Raw genomic sequence first — 22,154 nt, 5'->3', positions numbered from 1 at the left:
GTAGCATGCAGTAGTAGTTACCTCACATATTTCTACAAAATCTTTACATATAATCTGAGGCTTCTTAGTATTTTGTRCATTATTTGATATTTCAACAAAGATCTTGGCTTTTATCTAATTACCCATGGGAAGGATTGCAAAGGTGAGTATTTGTAGAGACTAGGAATTAGTGGAGGCATAACAAGCCATTTAAAAATGGATGGAGATAGAGAACACCGGAATTTTTAAAATGGAAATACGCTTATGTTCTGGTTTTTACCTTTTTTCCTTCAAGTGTTACTCTTTTGGTGCCTTTGTGTAGTACCATTCTCAGCAACTATTCACGGCCTTCCACTTACCTCTTTGTGGGCACAGTTCACCATAAATGAGGCTTTCTATTTACCTCTCCATACCACACCAGTTTACCATCCTTCCCTTTCTGCAATCTTATGTAAGTCTCATTCCTATTGTCACATTTGCAAAAGCTTATCACCTATTTGTAGGTATATCCCTAAGCCACTGTTGAAAGCCTATGAAAAGAAACAACAATTTAAGAGCTGGAGTTCCTGTTCCAAAAATAGAAGTAACTGCCAATATAAATGATTAATCATTCAAGTTAGCATGATAGAATATTTCTGTTCTTTTTCCTCTTTATTTTCTGCTTTCAGAGATTGAAAGCAGCCTTGACCCAGCAGCACCCTCAGGTAACAAATGGAGATACTGCCAAGGGACATGCAAGTGGATTGGTTAGGACTCAGTCAGAGGAGCCACGACCACAGTCACTACAACAGCCTGCRACTTCAACAACAGAAACACCGGTATGACAACAGTGGTCATGTACCTCGTACCCCTTCCTTCCACCTGCKTGTATTTTGCAAATAAATACATTTTTTCTGTACTGTTGATTTGTAAAATAGAGGTTAACAGACTCCTCTTTTAGTCAATAGTTATGTAGTGGTAAAATATTCTTAAATGCTTCCAAAATCTATTGCCTAAGATGATGATTTCAAAACCAGTAATATCTATCTGCTCAAATTTAGAACTAAGTCCTGATTTCTGGAGTTTATTACAGGAGATTCTGTGGTAGCTGAAATTTGTACAGCTGGTCAATATATATATGTATCTGAAAAGTGCTTCTATTTTGTGTTTCTGTTGCATCTTATTATCTTTTATATTGCAAATATTAATAGAATTTTTTTATTGGATTGGGTATCATGCTTATTATAATCATTTGCTTGAATGATCTTTTCTGGGCTGCCACATGAAGAGTTTTGGCTGTGTCATTAAGTATAGTGCATCTTCTCAGGTTCTGAAAGGGAGGGTCTGGTTTTAGGTGTGGTGTGCTGTCCTTTTGGGGTGATAGATCAGAACAGGGGAGTAAAAGACAAAACCTCTGAGTCAGACTGGAAGTGGGAGTGCTGCTGGAGGAAAAATACACTTCCTGGTGAATCTTGAAGGATTGCAGCAGTTCGATTTCTAAAAACCTCTTGGAATGTGTTTTCAAAATGCTTTAAAAAATTACTACGAGTTGTTTTAAGAATTCAAAGCACAATATTWATTTTACAAAAGCTACACACCAGGCACAGAACTGGAAGAACCTGCATCTGCAGTGAAAGCCTCAGATTCTTACAAGAGCCAATKAAGTCAAATAATGTATCAAAATAAMTATRTTTGGAGCAAAAGAAGGAAAAAGGTGGTCCATCGTAAAATYATCTTCTCCTTAAGGCTGCTGTTCCCCCATGCTCCCTTGAGGTTTTTTTTTAAAGAATGTTTTCATAATATCAYCTAGCAGAATTTTCAAGATCAAAAKCTTGMTGTTTGATTATTTSAGAGTTATTTTACAATTAGTATTAATCAAAAATAGCAAGTGTTTCATTCTTAAAGTGCTGATTTGAATTCCCAGGGGTTTTATTATAAGCTATCCAGAATTCATGCCACATTGATATGTCAGCTGATATTTTTTTGGGACTTTAATTTAAAAATAAAACTTCTTGCTGTGCTAGACTGAATGTGAAATGTGGAGGTGCACATGTGAATATGTCATGTGGACAGTTAATTTTGTCTCTTATCTCTTTGAAGGATTTTAAGATTTATTATATTGTTGCYATATTTTAATAAATCTTCGTCTAGGGTCTGTGTACAACTGTAAATGAGTATWACATATAATTTAATGTATTGAAGTATTTTGATACTGTCATATAATGTGGGTGGATTAAGGGAAATGTTATTCAGTGGTGAGGAGCACATCAACGAGTAGAAAATTGCTATCTGGAGATCCAGGGCTCAGGGAGTCTCAGCACTGACAGCATTTGTCAAACAGGTTCTGTGTAGTGGGTATAAGCAATTGTGTCATCTTTCAGTTGTGAGTAGGTGTGTGGGAAGAGTCAAAAATAGAAAATTCATTTCTTGCTAAATGTAGCTTGAAAGCTRTTTTGTTTGTAGTATGTTAATGTAAGATGATCAGGAATGTGAGTATGGGTAGAAGTTTCAAAATCATTGCTGTAGAGTTAATGGGCATAGCTTTCCAGAAAAAAATGTGTATAACCTGAATGTATTTAGAAATGCTGTGAATGCTATTCTGAAGATGTGATGACTGTTCATATCAGTGCTGTAGATTAAGTCATGACTGTTTGCAGGCATCACCAGCTCAGCCTACGCCACAAACACCAAATACAGGTGGTCGGCGAAGAAGAGCTGCCAATGAAGACCCTGATGAAAAAAGAAGAAAGTTCCTGGAAAGAAACCGGGCTGCTGCTTCCAGGTGCCGACAGAAACGGAAAGTCTGGGTGCAGTCATTGGAGAAAAAAGCTGAGGACCTKAGCTCACTAAATGGCCAGTTACAGGTATACTTTTTATTTCAATTAAACCTTTAAAGTGAATGTAGAATGCTCATGAAATGTACCAGATTGATATCATTGGAAACTGAAGGCCTTTTTTCTCCACAGAATGGGTACAGTAGTGGCAGTGGCACTGCAAATTTTTACCACCCCCACCTAAGCCCTGTAGAAATGAAGTATTTTGTAAGAGTGTACATTGTGGATCACTTTTCCACCTCATCTGAGGTTGTCAATCTTGGAAAGTTGTGATGTGAATGCACTTTTTCCCCATAGAACAATCCATCACTCTTTTGTTTAAACTATTATTAAATATTAAACTGTTATTAAATGTTAAAGCATASTTTACTAATGTTTTCCAGCAGCATGTAAGAATTGGCACAAATTAYTCTTTTCAAAATAAAAGTCTGAAAGCTTTGTTTTGAAGATTGCTGAAAGGAAAGATTACATAGTTTCCTAAATGAAGCATTCATTTAGGAAATGCAATGAAATTTGGTATTTGAAATCTATCTTGGTATGTGAAAGTGTCACCCGTTTTTCTTCATCAGAGCTGTTTACTCTGATTAGAGTCAAATTCACAGATCATCATCTTCCTATGAAAACTCCCCTTTCATGCTGTTTGGTATAGAAAACATCACAGTTTGACCAACAGGAAAGTAGGGCATGTTAAGGTTGTTTTTTATCATGTAATCAACATCAAATCAAACTTAGCATTCCAGACCCTGAAATGTAAAAAATTCCTACYTGAGCATACAACAGGAAATGCGTTGAATTCCAAGAATCATGACATTGTGCACCATCATTAGGCAAATTTCTAGCAAATATGTATTCTTCTCATAGAATTGTTCACAGTCTATTTAATGCAGTCACAGTCCTCAATTAATTCCATTAATTACATAATTATATGTAGTACTGTAGCTTAAATAATGAAAGACAGCAGTGAAGGAGAATGAAAAAAATCAGCCGTAATTCAGGTTTTTAGTGGAAGTAATGTTTGATATCATGTGAACTGCCTTTCACATATATATACACCAAGTTTTATAACAAAAAAAATCACGTAAGTACCATAACAAAAAGRTTTCCAAGAGTTACCTCAGTAGTGTGAATTCAAGAAAGATTTTTCTTATGATCTACCAAAAGCAAAACTGTTAACTGTAAAGAAGAGAATGACYTGTAAAGAAAAGTGGATGTCAGAGAAATAATTAAACTGTGCTTTATGTGAAAACATTAATCCTGTATTTCCATAATAATAACAACTTGACAGRCTAACACAGCTGATCAGCATAGTGGGAAGTAGTGACCCATGATTACTTACTTTATATTTAATAGAAAATTTAATAAGTTTGGAGTTTTGCCTTAGTGCAGTTTTACAGACTGAGTGTTTGGGTTAGTAGTTCATATTTTGTTTAATATCTAAGTGGTCTGCTTAGCTGAATTTAACACGATGTCACATGTCCAAAAGCAGGTGCATACCAGAACAACTGCAATGCATTGCTTCATGTAGCAATTCAGACTCGGTTCAACGTTGTTATTGGCTTTCTTGCAATGTCTGTGTCAGAGATTCTGATGTCAGTGTGAAGATTTTTAAGACTGGAAGCTCACTAACAGTATGTACAGATTTTGAAGAGGTTTACTTGGTAGATGTATATATTTTGTTCTGTAGKTTAACTTCTGTCAAGTTCTGTAAATCTTTAAAGGTAATTCCATTTTTGAGCAGTGTTTTTCAAATTCCTGCTTAMGGGAAAATTTCCATCTATTACATCACTAGTAACATCCGTAGTTGGGTAGGCTGTCTTTATTGTGAACTCTGCCATGTAGGTCTTTTTTCATCTTCCAACATTTTAAAGTTAATTTACTGTTTTGATTTTTGTGGACTGTGTTTTCTATTAATGTGTTGACTTGTTTATTGATCTTAAAATTTATTCACCACCTTGTGTGGCCTCTGTGCCTCACACAGTCCTGCAGGGTATGGAGTGCTATCTAATGTATTGAAAAGGTATTGACAGTGTCCACAGTGGCTGCTTGGCTGCATTGCAGRATCAGGTGCCAAAGTGCATTATACRCTCTGTATTTGGTSCCTGTTGCTTTAATAATCTTAGAGGGAGAAGCTTTAGAAGAATGGCCTGTCTTCCTCATGAGATCACAGTGGGTTTTCAGTGAGCAACAATCAAGTGATGGTTTGTACTTATGCTGCAGAAGCTGTTTAGGAAGGCTAAATTATAAAAGTATGCCCATAAGTAAAGAACCTTTCCCACAGAGAAAGTTGTCCATAAAGAAACAGGAGGAATGGCGTTTAACTCAGCCACAGACAGTCCTCTATCCCCAGAAGTCACATCTACCTGCCTCTGATGGTAGTTCTAGTGAATACTTCTCACAAATGTTGTCTTGCACYATGCTCTGTAAGGGTTAATGTAGTCCCATGGTCCCACTATTACATCTGCATTTTGAGTGCAGGGAGAAATAGGTAAATATAGACAAATGTGTTATATACTGTGTCTTCCCTTCATAATGAGGCATCTTTTGAAAGATTGAGTGCAGGTAGAAGTCAATATGCTTTCCTCCAGAAAGCTGCTTTCTAATGCTAGCACATTTCAAAATGTGGGAACATACRAATTCTTCTCGATGGCATGTGAGTTCTATTACATGCTTCTTTAAAGAAATGTTGATGCCTTTTTGGTTCCACCTCACTAATAAGGAGAACCTTTCCAATGTGAAAACTCAATATAATCTTTCATCATGCCAGCTGTTAAAAGTGTTATTTCATCTGYTTCTTGGTAGCCTAGTTTTCAACATGTTAACCACATTTTAAATGACAACCACACAGWCACATGTTTTGAATGAGCTGGAAAGACTTGCTGTTGTCATGTGCAAGATAATTAATTGCACTATGTATAAGAATTAGTTGTAACAACCCCCCTTTTCCAATTAATAGTGGTTCTTACTGGTAATATGTAAATGGCAACAGTAGATTKCTTTCTGTGACATTGCCCGTCCATGTGTGTAGCAGACAAACCCTGTTCCAGTGGCCCGAGTGACGTGTGCATTGCATTTAGTACTGTTGGCACAAGTGTTTCTTCTATGGAATATACAGCTAGCATTATTCTAGAGATTATCTCAACCTCTTATATAGGAATGCTGATCCATTTTCAAGTTTAATATAAGAGAATCTATTTGCTTTTTATATTTAAGCTGGCAGCAGTCTTAATATTTTTAACAAAGCTGACATTGATCTGTAAACTGCTTTATAAAAATTTTTCTTAAATGTGTAATTTTACTTCCACAGATGAACAGGAACTTTATGCTTACTGTGTGTATATAAGATTCTGTTAGTATATAAAATTCTTTCTTAAAATGTGGGAGACAAGATAGAAATTTTCTGCAAACCTTTAGCTGATTGCCAGAGTTTCTTTGCACTAACAGAACTGTATTTCATAGTCTTGGATATTGTTACTTCTGTAGACTATCAGGTATCTCAAAACCACTATAAATGTGGTTTTTTTTTCTACCCAGACTATGTCAATTCTATGCAGCTGCTTGCTTGGCATGAAGATTTGTGCTCCTTAGTGAATAACATAGTGAACTAAAGCATGGTGAGCTGGAAGCAATAGTACTATGCWCTTTTAACAGCCTATGCTTTCAGAATGTGTAACGCCACCTGGTAGAGAATTTGTGGAGCTTTTGGTTGGCTTTCTTTCGTTTCAAACCTTTTTGTTTGTAATCACATATTTCCTTCATTATAAATGTCTTTGAAGTCAGATTTGTGGCATCTTTCAGGTTTTGCTTTTAATAAAAAGTTTCTAAAGAGTATTTTACATGATAAAAGGATGGAACAGAAAAGGAGACCTTAATAGTTTTAATAGGATTTTGCAATATAAAGGTTTGAAATTTGTTGTCTTTTAAATGGAGAGCGAGAATAAACAAAAGAGGAGCTTTTCTTTTAACAGTCTGGAATAGTAGTTACTTTGTGTAATTAAACCTGATAAGTTCTGTTCTGGAAGAGTTGTTTTCTTTTGGAATCCTTTAACTTGTAATTTATCTCATCTCTGGCTGCGTTGCCTTATTTCTTGTTTACAAATAAATAGCTTCACTTTGTTGTGGTTTATTTTTGGAGGTAGTTTTAGATGCAATCCAGTTTTCTATGTTGCTTTTTTTCTTTCACTTTCTCCTAAATGAAATGCATAAATGTAAGCGTTTACCAAATAGTTATGTCACATGTGTGGTGTAGTACACTAATATGCAAAGGCTCTTACACTTCAAGTAACTTCAAGTGTCAATACAAAAGATTTATATTCAAAATAAAATAATCCATGAAAAACACATACTGTGTCCAGATATGGGGATCACAAAGCATTACAGAACTATATAAAGTAAAAATGGGTCTGTCAAAATGCCATACCATTCTTAATTTGGGTTACTTAGCGCTTCTGGTCTATAGACACCAGACTGCTTTCCAGGAGAGGTAAGTGTTGCAAATGGGCAGGGTGAAACACAAAGCAGTAAAATGACCTTGCTCTGGGTCACACAATAGTGGAAAGGCACAGTCAGGAAATGAACTCAGTTGCTGGATTGTGCAGGTGCTGTCTCTTAGATTGCATTCTGCTTTAGTGACACAAGCTGACATCTCCGGATTTTGTCATTATTATCAATGATTGCTTCATAGAACATGAATATGTAATATTTATGGCTGCCAAAATAAAAACCAGTCTGGAAAYCAACCATTATTTGCTAAATTATTTTCCAGTACATGAGATTTTCTCTTTTGAAGTCCAAGTATAAATAGAATCACTAAAAAATTATTCTGCATTGGCTTTTGGATTTTATTTCATATTTTTCCATTTTTTGTGTTGGCTGTGACATCTGTTCAAATGTGTGTAGCTAAATGTAGGTTTATTCTGATTAGAATTCATCACAAAACCTTCCGTAAGAGTCTCACAGTAGCTGGATCATGTGAATGAGACTATATGTAGACTCTGCAAACTGGAAAACATATGTTGTATTTAAAAAAAAGCCACCACATTTCCTAGTTGATGTAACAAAGCTAGCCAAGTTTCAGCTAATATTTACATTTTCTAAGATAAAAGAAATTTGTATGTTTTTGCAGTATATACCAGATGGAAACTTCTTGTATTTCAGCTACCCCTAAATGAACAACTGAAAATCCTATAAAACTTAATGCTTACCTTCAAAACGTATGTAGTTTGAGCCTGGTAATGTATGTAACTTTCTTCTCCTTTAGAATGAAGTCACCCTGCTGAGAAATGAAGTGGCACAGCTGAAACAGCTTCTTCTGGCTCATAAAGATTGCCCTGTAACTGCCATGCAGAAGAAATCTGGCTATCATGGTGAGTAATGTTCCATTACCTATAGCCTGAGGCTGCGTCAGTGAAATACTGCCAAAGTGAACTGAATGAGYATTAAAACTGAGAAGTGCTGTTCTAATATTACATATATTACATTAAAGATCTTTTTTTTTAATCTCCAATTGATTGGAAGACAGGAATTAATATGTGATATTCAAAAATATTTTTAACTCAAGATTGAATTGTTGCATAATATTGAAAGGTTTGTGTTGGTTTAATGAATGCATATTATAATTAGCACTTAAAGACTAGTGGTTACTACACCAGCTTTGGAAAATATAATTCAAGTATTAAGAGCACCTGATAGACCATTTTTTATACTTTATCATAGGCTAATACAGTGAAAGGTCCTTGTGGGTGTTTTTCCTTCAYTRTAATGAGATTTCAGTAGAGGTACTATAACAGCTGTCYTCATTTACCATAACATCCAGGATCAGTCGAGCCATTAAAATAATCAGATGCAGGTTCATGGCTCCTACTGTACAATGTCTTCTAGATTTTGCTATCCACATTAAGTCACTGCTTTTCTATAGACAGCTTGTTTTTAAAAACAGTTCTAGTATTGAGGGGARTACTGAGACTGTCAATACCAGTATTTTTTAATCTATTTTTTTACTTTTAAGTTGTTCATTTGGTTTTTCATCCCTCCAGCATTTTAAAGGTTAATTATGCTTTCCTGACTTGTAGCTTCCTTTTTGGCTGTGATGCACAGTGCCAGAACCAGCTGCTGCTGCTGTAGAATAAATGGCCAATTTTGTCCATTGTACACAAATTTGTTACAAATAACTGAGCTGGGAATGCATTAGGAAACATTCATAATATATAACCCACAGCTTTCGTTTTTATGATTTAGTGATATTTCAAGATATTTGTAAATGTGAAGATTGTTTCTGCCATATGTAGCCACTTCATTTTAATTTGCCAGTGTCAGTAATTCAGGAGAATAAAGGAACATTTTGTATTGCATGMAAACAGATCCTCAGGTGCTTGCGATAAAACTTAATGGCCACCATCTTTACTTGTAGTCATTGTAAGCAATTTCATCAGAATGGGCAATATTTTTTAATTTAAAAGATTCAGGAGATTTAGCAACTCTGTATTGCCATATATATTTAGAATACTGATTTTGTCAGTTTTGAGCTTATAAATCTTGGTCCTTTGATCTCCAGTCATTTTGACAAGACAGAAAATAGCATCTTGGAGTAAATTGGAACAGTATAGAAATACGTTTGGGATTTATATTAACAATGATTGCTGCAGGGATGAGGCCATTATGGCTCCCATCTGACAGAACAACATAATTTCATACAGAAGCTACTAGGGGATAGCATTATGCATGCAAGGTTTTTTAACAAAAAAAAACAAGAAAAACCACCCACAAAAAACAGCCATAGGCTTCTTGAATTGTGATGTTTTGAGGATGCATGTTCCTGAGTTGGGATGAAAAATATTTCATTGTAAGTCATAAACTGTCAAAGTGATTACATGCCAAGGATTTCTTTGTTGAAGAATTAGTGAATGGCCTGTCTAGTAGTGCTTGTTTTCAGCCCTCAGAAAAGGACTATAATGTTTCTGATTTAGTAGACTACAGAATGAATCAGACCTAAAAAACTAACCAATGGTAAAAGCCATTTTAGAAAAAGCCAGCATTGTGCAAGGAGAATTGGAAACATAGCTCAGTTTCTTGAAAAGTGTTGAAAGTAAAAGCTTACCATGAATTATAATTTTAATGCCATCCCTCTGAAAGGATTTTGTCACATTATCTCTGCATGAATGTTGTTAGGAAAGCATGTTAGCTAAGTGACGTACCCACAGTACAATTTATGAGAGGAAAAATGGTTTCAGTCAATATGTTCATTAAAATGGTGTTCCCATAAAGCATATTCAAATAAACATACTATATTCATCAAATAATGGTGGTTGAATTGCTTTAGAAATGTACTGAGTGGTTTAACAGTCTTGTCTCTGTAGAAGAAATTGAAGACCCCACATTACAGAGCTCCTGCAGTGCTGAATATCGTGCACTGATTGGAAAGTGCTGTTTTAGACCATGTAGACCACGTTTCAACAGCCAAGTCCACAATTTGATAGTCCACAATTTGATGGGTCTTCATGTATTACGCACTTMAAAAGGAGTAAATAATATGTCATTTTTACCTATCTTTTGAGATCTTTTGTATTTCCCTGACTGGTTTCCCAGTGATAAGTAGGACAGCACAGGTAGCCCTTCCTTCCCAAATTGTTTTTGGGATCAAATTTTCCGTATTTTAATCTTGTGCCTGCTTCAAAAGAGGGTGTCATCAGGACAGAGAAAGCAGAAAAATTATTATTGTACTTTGAGATGGATGAATTTTCGTTGCAGTTTGAGTTTTCAGCCAGCTTAAACTTTTTTTATTTCCCAAAGAAGGATGCCRTTGGTTCTGACTGTATCTTCACCTGTGGTGGGGAAAGTGCTCTGTATACAAGAAGTCTAGATGCTGTTTATTTATTTTTCATGTTATCTTCTGTACTAGATAATTTCTAAAAGTCTTCTGTAGTATTCCCTGCATTTTCTCGGGATTTTTCTGGACTTGGGATAGGAGAAAGGTGAAAACTTGTGAGAAGAAAATGTATTGTGGTGTTCAGAGGTTTTTTTTTTTWAAAAGCGGTAAAGGTTTTTTTTAGATAATTTTCATATTTTTGACAAGGACAGATAATATTCAAGAGCATTTGTTCAAAACTGAGTATAAAAGAAGATAAACAGAGGCTGTGATTTCRGTGGTGTTAATTGGGAGGGGTTGTGTTCTTTATGTGGCTGTCTTTAAAAAAAGAGGGAGACTAACCAGTTTCAGACCTTGAATGATTTAAACCTCTCAAAAAACTAAGTTCCTGCAGCCTGTTCAGGACAGAGAATGGTTCTTCAGTGGCTGCAGGGGACATTCACAAAGGCCAACTCTCTGGAAAAAAAAAACCAAACATTTCTAGGCTTAAGTCCCTCTGTARTCCCTGAATAGCCTGATGAGACTTCCTCCTTGTCAGTGATTATCAGGAGAGAAAGGAGTTCAGCWTGTCAGTACTTGTGTACTCATTCCCACTTTGGTGTTAGGTGTTTTTTTCTTCTGAAGACTGAAATGYCTTTTTGTTTGCTTGCCTTACTGAGAGTTATCGGTAAGCAATGCTGAGTAGCAAATAGCAGCAATGTTTGACTACTCCAAAAAAGTACTTTTCAGTATATCCTCAAAAGTCTGTGCTTATTTTGGTGCTCTTTAAATCTTTTCTGTAGCCCAGTGTAGCCCATGTTGTGTTCCGTTTCCAAAGTGGCTTGCTCCATATGGCCCAGCCTGTCTAGGAACCACGTAGCCTGCAGGAAAGTTCATGTGATGTAGCTCTTTAAATTTTCAGCCTTCAAATATGCAGCCAACATTATTTTTGTGAATTAATTTCTGATGTGGACTGTGTGCTTTCTTTGATTTGAGGCAAAGCAGGGGGAGCCATTAAAAAGCTAAAATACCTCAGCTTTTTTTTTTTTTTTTTTTTTTTTTTTTTTTTTTTTTTTTTTTTTTTTTTTTTTTTTTTTTTTTTTTTTTTTTTTTTTTTGCCATCTTGAAACTCCAGTCTCCAGTCCTGGGCCTGGCAATTCTCTGGTCAACTAAGGAAAAAAAAGAAGAAAAGGATCTGTCAGAATTTTAGTATGACTTTTCTGTGTTCTTCTAAAAGCCTTTGTTCTTTATTCCCAGTCTTCGGGCCTAAGAAAATAAGTCACCTCTGTAATAAGATGACTTTTAGATACCTTCTATATACATTGAGTAAATTTTCTTGCTTGGTTTTAATTCTTCAAGTGGAGATTTTTTTTGATTCAGTGTTTGGCCACTATTCCTGTGAAGTTAGGGATACATAAGGAAGGACATTGAAGAGAATCCAAATAGCTGTTCTTTGGGGTATCACCTCATTTCTGTGTGCTGGTTTCTAGTTATTGCAAGGATTTATGCTTCCAGTCCAGATTATTGCCATAAATTAGTGTTAGGTCTATGTCTTACATAATCACCTGTCTGCTGTAAGCTTCCCTTGTCTAGCCCCTGGCATCTGAAAATACCTGAATACTTCTGTTTCTTCAGCAGAGCATGTTTGTTTATCTGCTCAATGATATGAACACTGCCCTTGTACATTRCTGGTCATCTGTGTGCTTGTAACAGTTTCTTACATTGCTTCTAGGATCTTTCTGAGCCCATCAAAGTCAGAAAATCAAGCCTTTCTCATGTTCTTTACCACTGTGATATTGTTTCTTTTGATTTAAGAAATACATATTAAGGTAGACAGAATAGTGGAAGACTTTCCTCTGGAAAGACAGTGATCTACTTTAACTTCCTATTTCTGGCTCGTTGCATTTTAAACTAATCATTTTTATTGAGTGTAAGGAGGCTTTGGACAAGGCAGACATTGGGAATCAGCAAAAGAAGCTTGATAGGAAGATGGAGATTCATAGGAGAAGGAGGAGCAGGTGTTACAGCAGAGAGACTGTATTTAATACATATCCCATTTGCTGCCATTTCATTCTGTCTGAGGAAAGAATATGCTACTCTCATAAGTAGTAATGGAGTATTTTTCAGGAAGTGGCACTAGAGTTTCTATTTTTAACAAAGTTTGCATGTGTTCCTTCTTGTTTTTACGTGAGATCTTGTAGGTCTTGATAGAGATAAGGTAAAAATGACATCCTGTTGAATACTTTTAACTGAATTGACACTTGTGTTCTGTTTTTGAATGGGCAAACTCTGTTTTGCAATTTGTGCTGCATTACACCACGAATTTTAGTTATTTAGGGGATGATTGCTGTTACAGGGACAAGGTGGTGTGCATTCCAGAGACAGAATAAATGCCTTTTTCTCGTTCAGCTGCAGATAAAGATGACAGCTCAGAAGACATCTCGGTGCCCAGCAGTCCGCACACAGAGGCAATCCAGCACAGCTCCGTCAGCACTTCCAACGGCGTGAGCTCCACGTCCAAGGCGGAGGCGGTGGCCACCTCGGTGCTCACGCAGATGGCGGACCAGAGCACGGAGCCCGTGCTGTCCCAGATCGTCCTGGCGCCTCCCTCCCAGGCCCAGCCGTCGGGAAGTTGATTAAAAACTGGCGTTGCATCAGTTCCTTAGATATGCATCTGTGACTTTAAAGGGAAACCAACAAAAGACCAGTCTCCATCTAGGAGAAATTGTAGCTTAAAATTATTCATTTTTAAAAATCCAACTTAAATTTGGCTTTAACGATTGGCAGGTGGAGATGAGACAGAACGCCAGTTCTAGTCTCTTCRCAAAAGACTTTTTTTTTAAGTATTAGTTTTACTAGTTATTTTTTGTGCTTAATGTGTAAAGTGTGTGTACAGTACGATGTGGTTTATTTCATTTTTAATTTGGTATTATTTTAACAAACATTGGGGTGAATTACTGAAGGTGATCCCCAAGACTGTGATAGTAATATTATGTGACATTTTTATACCAAAGTTCTGCATAGTCCCTATTGACTTTGTAACGTTAGCAAGGTCATAAAGCACTAGGCAAGAGAAAGACAGTAACAGTAAATTTGCTTTTAGTCTTTTTGCCTTTCTGTTGTTTTGCACATTATGAGAGGAAGAACATTGGGAGAAAACATTTGGTTTTTTTATGCATAGCATTCTGGTTGGCTTTTAACTGTTGGGGTTTTTAATTTGTTTAATAGGGCCAGTACAGTATATGAGATACAGTACTTTATGCACATACCAATCCTAGATGAGGATCATTAATAAATAGATTTGATTTTGTTTTTATTTTAAATTTATGTCGAGTGGGTTTTTTTCCCACTCCAACACTTGATTCTGGTGGGAGGAGAGCTTTAATTCTCCAGCCAGAATAGATATCTATAACCACCCCTTGTTGCTAGGCTGAAGCCAGTAAGCATATTGTAAAATACAGGGTTATCAAATATGGAATACTTAGTATTCCAGAGTAGGTTGATATTTTGTGGATTTTTGAGTCGCAGACTAAGGAGTTTACTCATGGTTTTGGATGCCAGAAAAGCCTAAAATCCTTCTTCAGACAACTCGACTTTTTTTTGTCATTGTCTTGTATTTGCAAGCTAACTTGTACTTAATTCTTGTGTAAGCACTGTCATCTTTTAGTAGCAAAAATTTTGATACCTTTCTTGTGGAAAAAAAAAAATCAGTATCTACCGTATCTTGGAAACAATGTAATTATAATGTGGTGTGTGTGGTGTGTGTGTGAGAATGGTTCAGTAGTTAATGCCAGCAGTCTTTTGCTTGAATGTTTAAAGATGCCTTCARTGTGATGCTGGCTGATAGGTGATTGCAGTTTTAAAATGTTATTTACTGTGCGAACTTGGATAACTAACATTCCATGATGTAGTTTGTTTCTGATGAGATGATTGTAGGTACACTTTTTCTCATTATCCAATCATCTGTAGGATACTGAGTTTTTTAATGTGCCATTATCTATTTTGATTCTGTACTCATGTTCAAAATACAGTACAATATTTTACAATAGATTAAGTTGTTTTAAAAAAGTAGATGTGTGCTTTCAGGTCGGAAAACTTTGTATAATAGCAAAAACAGATGCATAGTAGCAACTGGCAGTAAAGCAGAATTCCATTATGTATATAACAAAGATTTAATGCATTTATAATGGGTTGCTCTTCCTTCTCCACACTATACCATGTGTTTTTAAGTGTCAGTGCCATCAAATTTCTATTTGGTTCAGTTTTAAATCTAAAAATGTAATTGATCCACAGGAAAATATAATTGCTGCAATATATATACAACCATACTATAATGAAAACTGGACAAAGAAATATCTAAGTCATATATGTATCATTGCAGGGCTTTAAGCATGAAAATACTAGGGATTCTAAATATTTTGTATTTTRAAACTAAGAAAGTTGTGTTGATAACCTCATGTGTTAAAAAGTCTTACTTTCCCAATTTCAAGATAAAAAGCTGTAACAGTTATTGAACGTTTCCAGCATGGTTAAATACAATGGACCTCTTGTGAGAAAGAAACTAATTGCAAAGGCACAAAATATGAATTCTGCAAGAAARCTCTAGTCACTTTTCATTGTAGTTCTGGTGATCTAGATGCGGCCTCATTGRTTATACTATGATTTGCTCTCCTAAACACAAAGGCTTTTAAATCATATAAGTGGAGTTTTTTTATAACAAAACTGTTGCGCTTGTAAAATAAGTCTACGTAAGTGTATAGGAGATGTATAAACAGTTAATGAATTTAACAGTGGGGCTGGAAAAAGAATCATTAAAATCTATGTTCAGCAAATAGAGAAAAGGTATTAGCCGTACTACCATGGATTCCGTTTTGAGACGTTGTCACACTACTTCTGTACTTAGCATTTTGGTCTTTACATTTGACATGTTCCACAAACTGTACTGTTTCCTTTTATGTGCAGTTTGCATGAGTAAATCATCAAAGAGAATAAAATCTATCTTTAAGTTATGTTCCTATTTTAATGAAATTATAATTGTTCTAAAAGGCAGCACTGTCTTCAGACTTATTTCTTCATCCTTGCAATTATCAATGTTTTTCTGGAGGTCATTAATGTCAAAGTAATGTTATGTAAAAGAGAACACATATGTTTCTTTAGAAAATAAGGCAAAAACCATTGCTCTGCAGTTGAACTCCATCGTCTGAGGAACAAGCCTTGTATCATTAGTTCCAGAAGCCCAAGGTAATCCACAGATAAATGAGTTCATAAACATGGCTTGGTGATCCCAGATGTTGTTCATCCATTTCTGGTTGCCCTGAGTTCCACAGCAAAAGCATTCTTTGTAATCAGAATTTCAGATAACTTCAGTAATTTCAATTTTATTTCAGTATACATGAAGACAGAAATAATAGCTGTAGTCAAATKAATGGCTTGCAGTTGGTTTGTCAAAGGTTATGAAAAAAATCATACCCTGGGTGCCTGATACTTAGAATRGTAAAAATGGTTTGGGCTTATTTATGGATGTTGAAAACATATACATACAGGGAATGGCACATTCTGTTATCGTTTGAAAAGCTCGTGACAGAACCCCAGTATGGAGGCTTGGGAGGAAACARAAAAGTAAAGTTGCTGTGTGTTTGCATTTGTTCCATGTATGGACCGAATGAAGTGAAGATGCACACAGCTTTGAGCCTGATAAGAGAACAGTGCATGATGCTTTTGTTGCTTTGTTACATTCTGACCTTATGAGTTACGCTTGTGATTCCGAGGGAGCAAAAACAAGGCTGTGTAACATGGGGTGCTCAGGCCAAGGGGTGTGAGGGGTGGAGAACCAACTCACTTAAATGTCTGTACTGTAAAAAGACAGGTTTGTATCTTAACTATTCACTCAAAGTTGTTTTCTCTTTAAAATGCTARGAGAGGCTGAGCAAAGAAAAATACTACACCAAGAGAAGGAGATGACAGAAGTGTGGGATGAGTGGCGATCTCAGCTACCTGAATTACAGGAGYAATTTGCTTAGAGACAGACACAAACATTTTAATTGGTCAATCATAAATGATAATGAGGAGAAAGCACAGTGAAATTAAGTGCATCCTAATAAAGTAAGGTATGTTAAATTGCACTGAAGGAAATTTGAGCAATGCTTCTTGACATGATTAATATACTCGTGACAATGTGTCTGATGAAAGCAGTTTGCATTTATTTGCTGCCTGTTGCATCCCTCAGTAGAGACATAATTTGAGTTGTGCTCATTACACTGCAGAACAGTGAGTGTAAGGTTGTCTTGCAGTAGATGTTTACATTTGTTTCTAACCATTGTATTGACAGTGATACAGGTATGATTTATTTAACCTGGGTTGATAATGCTAGGTTTAGTTTGGATGATTCTGTCATGAAATTGTCAAAGTTTCATATTCTTTAATGGTAACTCTCCTTATTTAGGTTTTAATGTGACTTTTTTCCCCCTTTTTTTYCCCCTTTATGGGTTGTAGGATCATGATCTTTACTTTCTTCCTCTTCAAAATATTTTTCTTCGTATGATGAGCCCCTGAAAGTGCTTATATATTTAGTATGGAATTCCTTCTTTTTTGCATAGTGCTTCCTTCTTGGTTGTGTTAACATTCTACAGCAAACTTTCATTTCAAGAAGTTAGAAAAGGAATTTCTGCACACTGTRTACCTTGTCTTCAGTTAAAATAGATACGAGCTCATGTTATTTTGATATTTACATCTTCCTAAATCAAGATATGTTACAAAATATATATTTAGATATGGAAGGACCTAAGAAGCAAAATATTTCCCTACAGATGCTGTGCACAACTAAGGAGTGCAGGCTGTTTGCTGATGGCTTCATAACTCTGCAAAGCGCAATCCTCTCCAAAATAGTTTTTAACTTCCTAGGTGTGGGGTTAGTTCTCATCTAATCACATGGCTGTCAGTAGAACAAGACACATAAGCTTGATCCAATTTCTGTAATTCTGTAATTATTTTATTTTAAGCCTTGCTCAAAGTCTTTATCCCTCTTCTGTTGCTGTTTTTTTATAATACGTATTGTTCTAAGCACTTCATCCTGTTCGTTTTTGGGGGAAGAGGAGGGACATGAGAGAARGTTCCTAAATTTTTAGATGAACTAACTGTAACTTCGTTTAATCTGGTAATGAACAATTAATCAGAAAATTGTTGTAAAATCATTATGCAAGGACAATTATTTTTATTCCATAGGTAAAAAGATGGTGGCTTAAGCTGCATGGACTGACTAGAAATGATAAGTGTAGAGGGTGCAGAGAAGCTCAAAGCAAAGRAAAGGAGTAATGCTTCTAGGAACTTCTCTTTGGTTTTAATACCAATAGCGGGAAAGTAGGGTGGGGAKTGGGCAGTGTTTGTAACCACCTTGGGTAGCAAGGCCAGGGATACTCCAATGTGCATTAATGAGCTTAAAGGAAAGTATTCTCTGGCTTAGGGAGGACAGTCAGTGCCAAGCTAGATGAGCTCCAGGAATGGAAGTGCTGCCAGGGAGATACTTGCAGAGGAACAGAATTGCAGGTAGCCAGGTTTTCCTCACCTCTTGCCTKTGGCTGTCTCAATACATCTAAGTAGAAACATGAGCTATTACAACTCCATTTAACACTATCTGGGCCCAGSTGGATGGAATGTGCTGACAGCCAGTCTGATGGCTGTGTTTAGCTACCTGAAAGATAAAAGTTAAGATCTATTTTATTCCTACTGCTTSTGTTTTGCTGCAAGCTAGTATTGGCACAGTACATGAATAGTATTTCCCTCCCTTTAGCTGAATCACTTGTTCTAGACTGTTACAGGAGGCAAAAATACTGCCTTTGAGAAGCAACTGGGCTGCTGCATTTTATTAACTGAATGATTTCCAAAAGCTTACTAATTTGCCTATGTTCTAAAAGAAAATGAGAAAATATATGTGTCCTGTATCTGGGATTCTAATGAGGAGGAAAAGGAGATGAGCAATGAGAGAATGAGCCCTCTGCCTTAGCAGCAAATAATATAAACTGCCCTGAATAAATTGACAAAATGAAACTGAGGGGGAAAMCATCTGCACCAAGAAGGTGCTGCATTTTGCTGCTCTATTATAGCAGCCCTTTTCTCTGACACAAAGATGCAATCTTCTTYGAAGATCTATTTCTTCCCAATGTTTACAGTGATGTTGGGAATGTTTTGATCTCACTTGAGGTAAGTAGTATAAACATCCTGTTATTCATAATGCTGTGTTAAGAAGATACTCTTAAAGGTGATAAAATGTATAGTACAGTCATTCTGGCTACCTATAAAATGCTAAGACTTTATAGTCAGCCTGGCTATGATTTGAAAACAAGAAAAAGGCTAATATTTCTGTTTTCTTGCTCTCTGTCCTTCCTTTCAGCAGAATTGCTGTAGAAAGCTAATGATTTTTGCTAAAAAATGCATGATCCTTGTAAATACTGAAGTCCTGTATATTCTACTGGATGACAGCATTGGAGCTCTTGCTCATTTTGTTGACTAATGACTCTTCAGCTATTCAGTTTACAATTTATGACTTGCATGTATGTGTGAATATGTAAAATATTTCTTTATCCTGTATCTAGCTGCTTACCTAAACTTTTTTGAGTCCTGATTCTAACAGGACTTCACTCTTTTTCTTCTATAAATTATGCAGTACTCTCTTGAATGCTGTGTAGGAAGGTTGCYGGCCATAGAGCCTTGAGCTCTGTTCCCAGTCACCATACACCAGAATGCTGTTTCTGAGTTGGCAGCACGGTTGTGTTTGTTATGTATGRCACAGCATTGGCTTCTTGGGATGGAAGCACATTATGCTGACTTGGATGCTTCTCTTATATTGTAAATACCAGTTTGTTATATGAATTCTRTACTTTTCCTTGTTACAAAGGTCTGGCAAAATCCTTTTGTTTCAAGGGAGAAACTCATGATCTTTACCCGCTCTTGTAATTTAATGTCTAGTTTAGGTTTTGTTGTTTTCATTATTGGATAAAGGCACACACATCACCTCAGGCATGTTCCTGAGGGTGCATAAAACCCCACAGGCCTTGTCTATTGAAGAAAATGTCACCACTTTGTCAGAGATTGTTACAAACACAAACTTACAGATTGAAAACTTTCAGTTTGACATGTCTACTAATTTATTCTAGTCCGTTTTTTTTTTGTTGCTGGAGAATAGTATTAAGCTAAATTTAAACTAAAAAAAGTGCAGGTATATCCTCAGTAAAACGATAGCCATTTAAAGTGTTGCAGCACACTATTTCTCAATATATTTGACTTAAAGCAGCTTTTCTACATTAACAACTTTAAAGAAGCTTGTGCCTATTTTATGAAGTGAGGATTAATTTTATCCTAGTGAAGTAAGTTTCCTTCTGTAATGAGTCTTTCCAGGCAAGTATGAGAGCAGGATCTGATTTAGCCACTGCTAATGATCATCAATGCTTCTCTTAGTAAGCATCATTTAGTAAAGAAAATCTGAGCAGTGCACAGACTTGCTGTGCATCATCATTTATAGTTTCCTGTTTTGCTGCAGAGTAAGGGAAATACTCTTGCGTGGTTTAATCTGACATTGAAAGGCTTACARATGCCCAATAATGTCGTGTTAATGYCACCTACATGTCACCCCAGGTTGTGCCCAATGGAGCTTCATTGCACCTCTGGGTAAGGTATATTGTATCCTGCCAAAATTAAGAATGGAAATCATGACAGTTTGTACAAGCTAAAACTAACACAAACCACAGAAAAATATAATGTTAATAAATGAATATTATTGAATTATTGTTTTATAATAAGCAAATTGTAATAGCTTTCTTCCTGAATGGAAACTCTTTTTCATACTTCAATCTGTGCTAAGGGTTTATCCAAAAATAACACAGGAAATACAGTATATAGTTACTGGAGCAAGGCATTTCTGGCAGACTTCCATGGCATGCTCTAAGGCTGTGACCTGGCCTACATTTGTCTTTCATTTAAAGTGTGGAAGGGATTTTTGGTAAKTGCTGACAACAGATCAAACCCCCTACCTACTGAGCAGAGGGTTGAAGAGACCCAAGCTATAGTTAAATAAATAGGATTTATAAATTTGCAGATGAAGTGTCTTCTGTTAGTGATGTTTACTTATACAAGACAATGGATAATAAATTATTAACCGAATRAGGTAAGTAATTCCATTCTGTACTGTTTCCTGCTGTATGGAACAATCTCAAACCTGTGAGTTTCTAATTTCTCAGGGACAAAATGCCATCTAGTGGTAACAAGCAGATATTTTGAGCAAATACTTTTTTATATTGACATCAAGTTTGGTTTTTTTCCCCCCTGATATTCAACATTTCATAGTACTTTAAGGTCTTGAGAGAATAAGATAAAGGGTTTGAGGGAAAGTTCAGTCCTCCCAAGCTGGGCCACCGGTGGCAGGGACCCCACGCTGCCCAGCTGTTTGGGAGATCTCTTTCTGCCTTYGCAGCTGGACTGAAGCAGGTCAGGGAGGTTTTCCCTGGCAAGGGCTGGATAAAATTCCATACCTGGTTGGTGGGCTGCACCTTACTGTTACTTGATACTAAAATACAATTTGGCCATCGCTGTATGAAAAGAACTGAAAGCCACCTCTGCTTCATGGCTCATCCTGCTCTCCTAGTAGGAGGCTTTTCCCTCTGGGTCATCATCCTCTGAGGAGCTATGGGGAAGCCATCCCTTCTGCTCATCTAAAGAACTACCAGAGAACGGCATAAGCTTTTCCATGGCATCGTTTCCCTACTTGACTCTTCAGAGTTGAATATAAACTCTAAAAAATATTAACAAAAGTAWAATTTGGCTTCTGGAACAGACTCCTGAAAAAGTAACTGCCATAAACAGGCTTCTACAGTTGAATAACAGACTTTATTTGTACAGCAGAATGAAAAATAAAAATAAAGTTCTATGATTATGTTTAAATATGTTCCTCAATGTAAATGGGGAATAGGAGCCTGCACGTGATAAGAGCCCACTGCTGTAGATTGTCTGGCTTTATAGCATGGAGTGGACTGCAGAGAGCTCTGCAGTGTTTCATCTTTCTGTGGGTTTGAGCTGCATTATGATAGAGGTTGTGTTATTGTTTATGGGTCTGCTTTTCCCATCTTTCTGTGGGTCTGAGCTGCATTATGATGGAGGTTGTGTTGTTGTTTATGGGTCTGCTTTTCCCATGCAGTGTTTGAATTCCTCCATCTGCAGGTCACTGTTGCTCTGTTCCATTGCAAGGTGCTGGCAGCAGCAGTTGCCAGGGCTGTAATCAGACCGAGGGTCTCTGAGATGTCTTCTGCAGGCTGGTGCAGAAATCTAATCCGTCCCACTGATGTTGCTGTAGAAGTCYATGAAGATGGCATGACGTGGGTTTCATGGGCTGGGAAGGAATTTGTGGATGGGTAAAGAAATCCTTCACCTTGACTCTTGTTTTGTGTGCTATTTGAAGAAAACTGCAGCAGGCTAAAGAGTCTGGTAAACAAGGGCACTTGCAGCACAGGTCATTAAAAGGGTCATTTTAGGGTTTG

General features: G+C 36.4%; 1 protein-coding gene across 5 annotated transcripts in view; it reads left to right on the top strand.

Moving 5' to 3' along the window:
• ATF2 (activating transcription factor 2) overlaps window positions 1-15,969 on the top strand; it is a 44,817-nt gene extending 28,848 nt beyond the window's left edge. For 4 of the 5 annotated variants that reach the window (XM_057363688.1, XM_057363690.1, XM_057363689.1 and 1 more), the window contains 4 exons: window positions 648-797; window positions 2,616-2,822; window positions 8,050-8,155; window positions 13,042-15,965. In XM_057363688.1, the coding sequence (XP_057219671.1) occupies window positions 648-797; window positions 2,616-2,822; window positions 8,050-8,155; window positions 13,042-13,268 (690 nt within the window). In that variant the 3' untranslated portion in view covers window positions 13,269-15,965. Of the gene's footprint in view, window positions 1-647; window positions 798-2,615; window positions 2,823-8,049; window positions 8,156-13,041 lie in introns of all 5 variants that reach the window. The other variant, XM_057363692.1, reaches the window with a different exon arrangement.
• Window positions 15,970-22,154: the final 6,185 nt, after the last annotated feature.

Source organism: Malurus melanocephalus, unplaced genomic scaffold (assembly GCF_030028575.1).
Source record: "Malurus melanocephalus ecotype Western Australia unplaced genomic scaffold, MMel_1.1 scaffold_30, whole genome shotgun sequence".
Classification (NCBI taxonomy): domain Eukaryota; kingdom Metazoa; phylum Chordata; class Aves; order Passeriformes; family Maluridae; genus Malurus; species Malurus melanocephalus.
The sequence above is the reverse complement of the archived record's forward strand: the minus strand, read 5'-3'. Positions and strand labels throughout refer to the sequence as shown.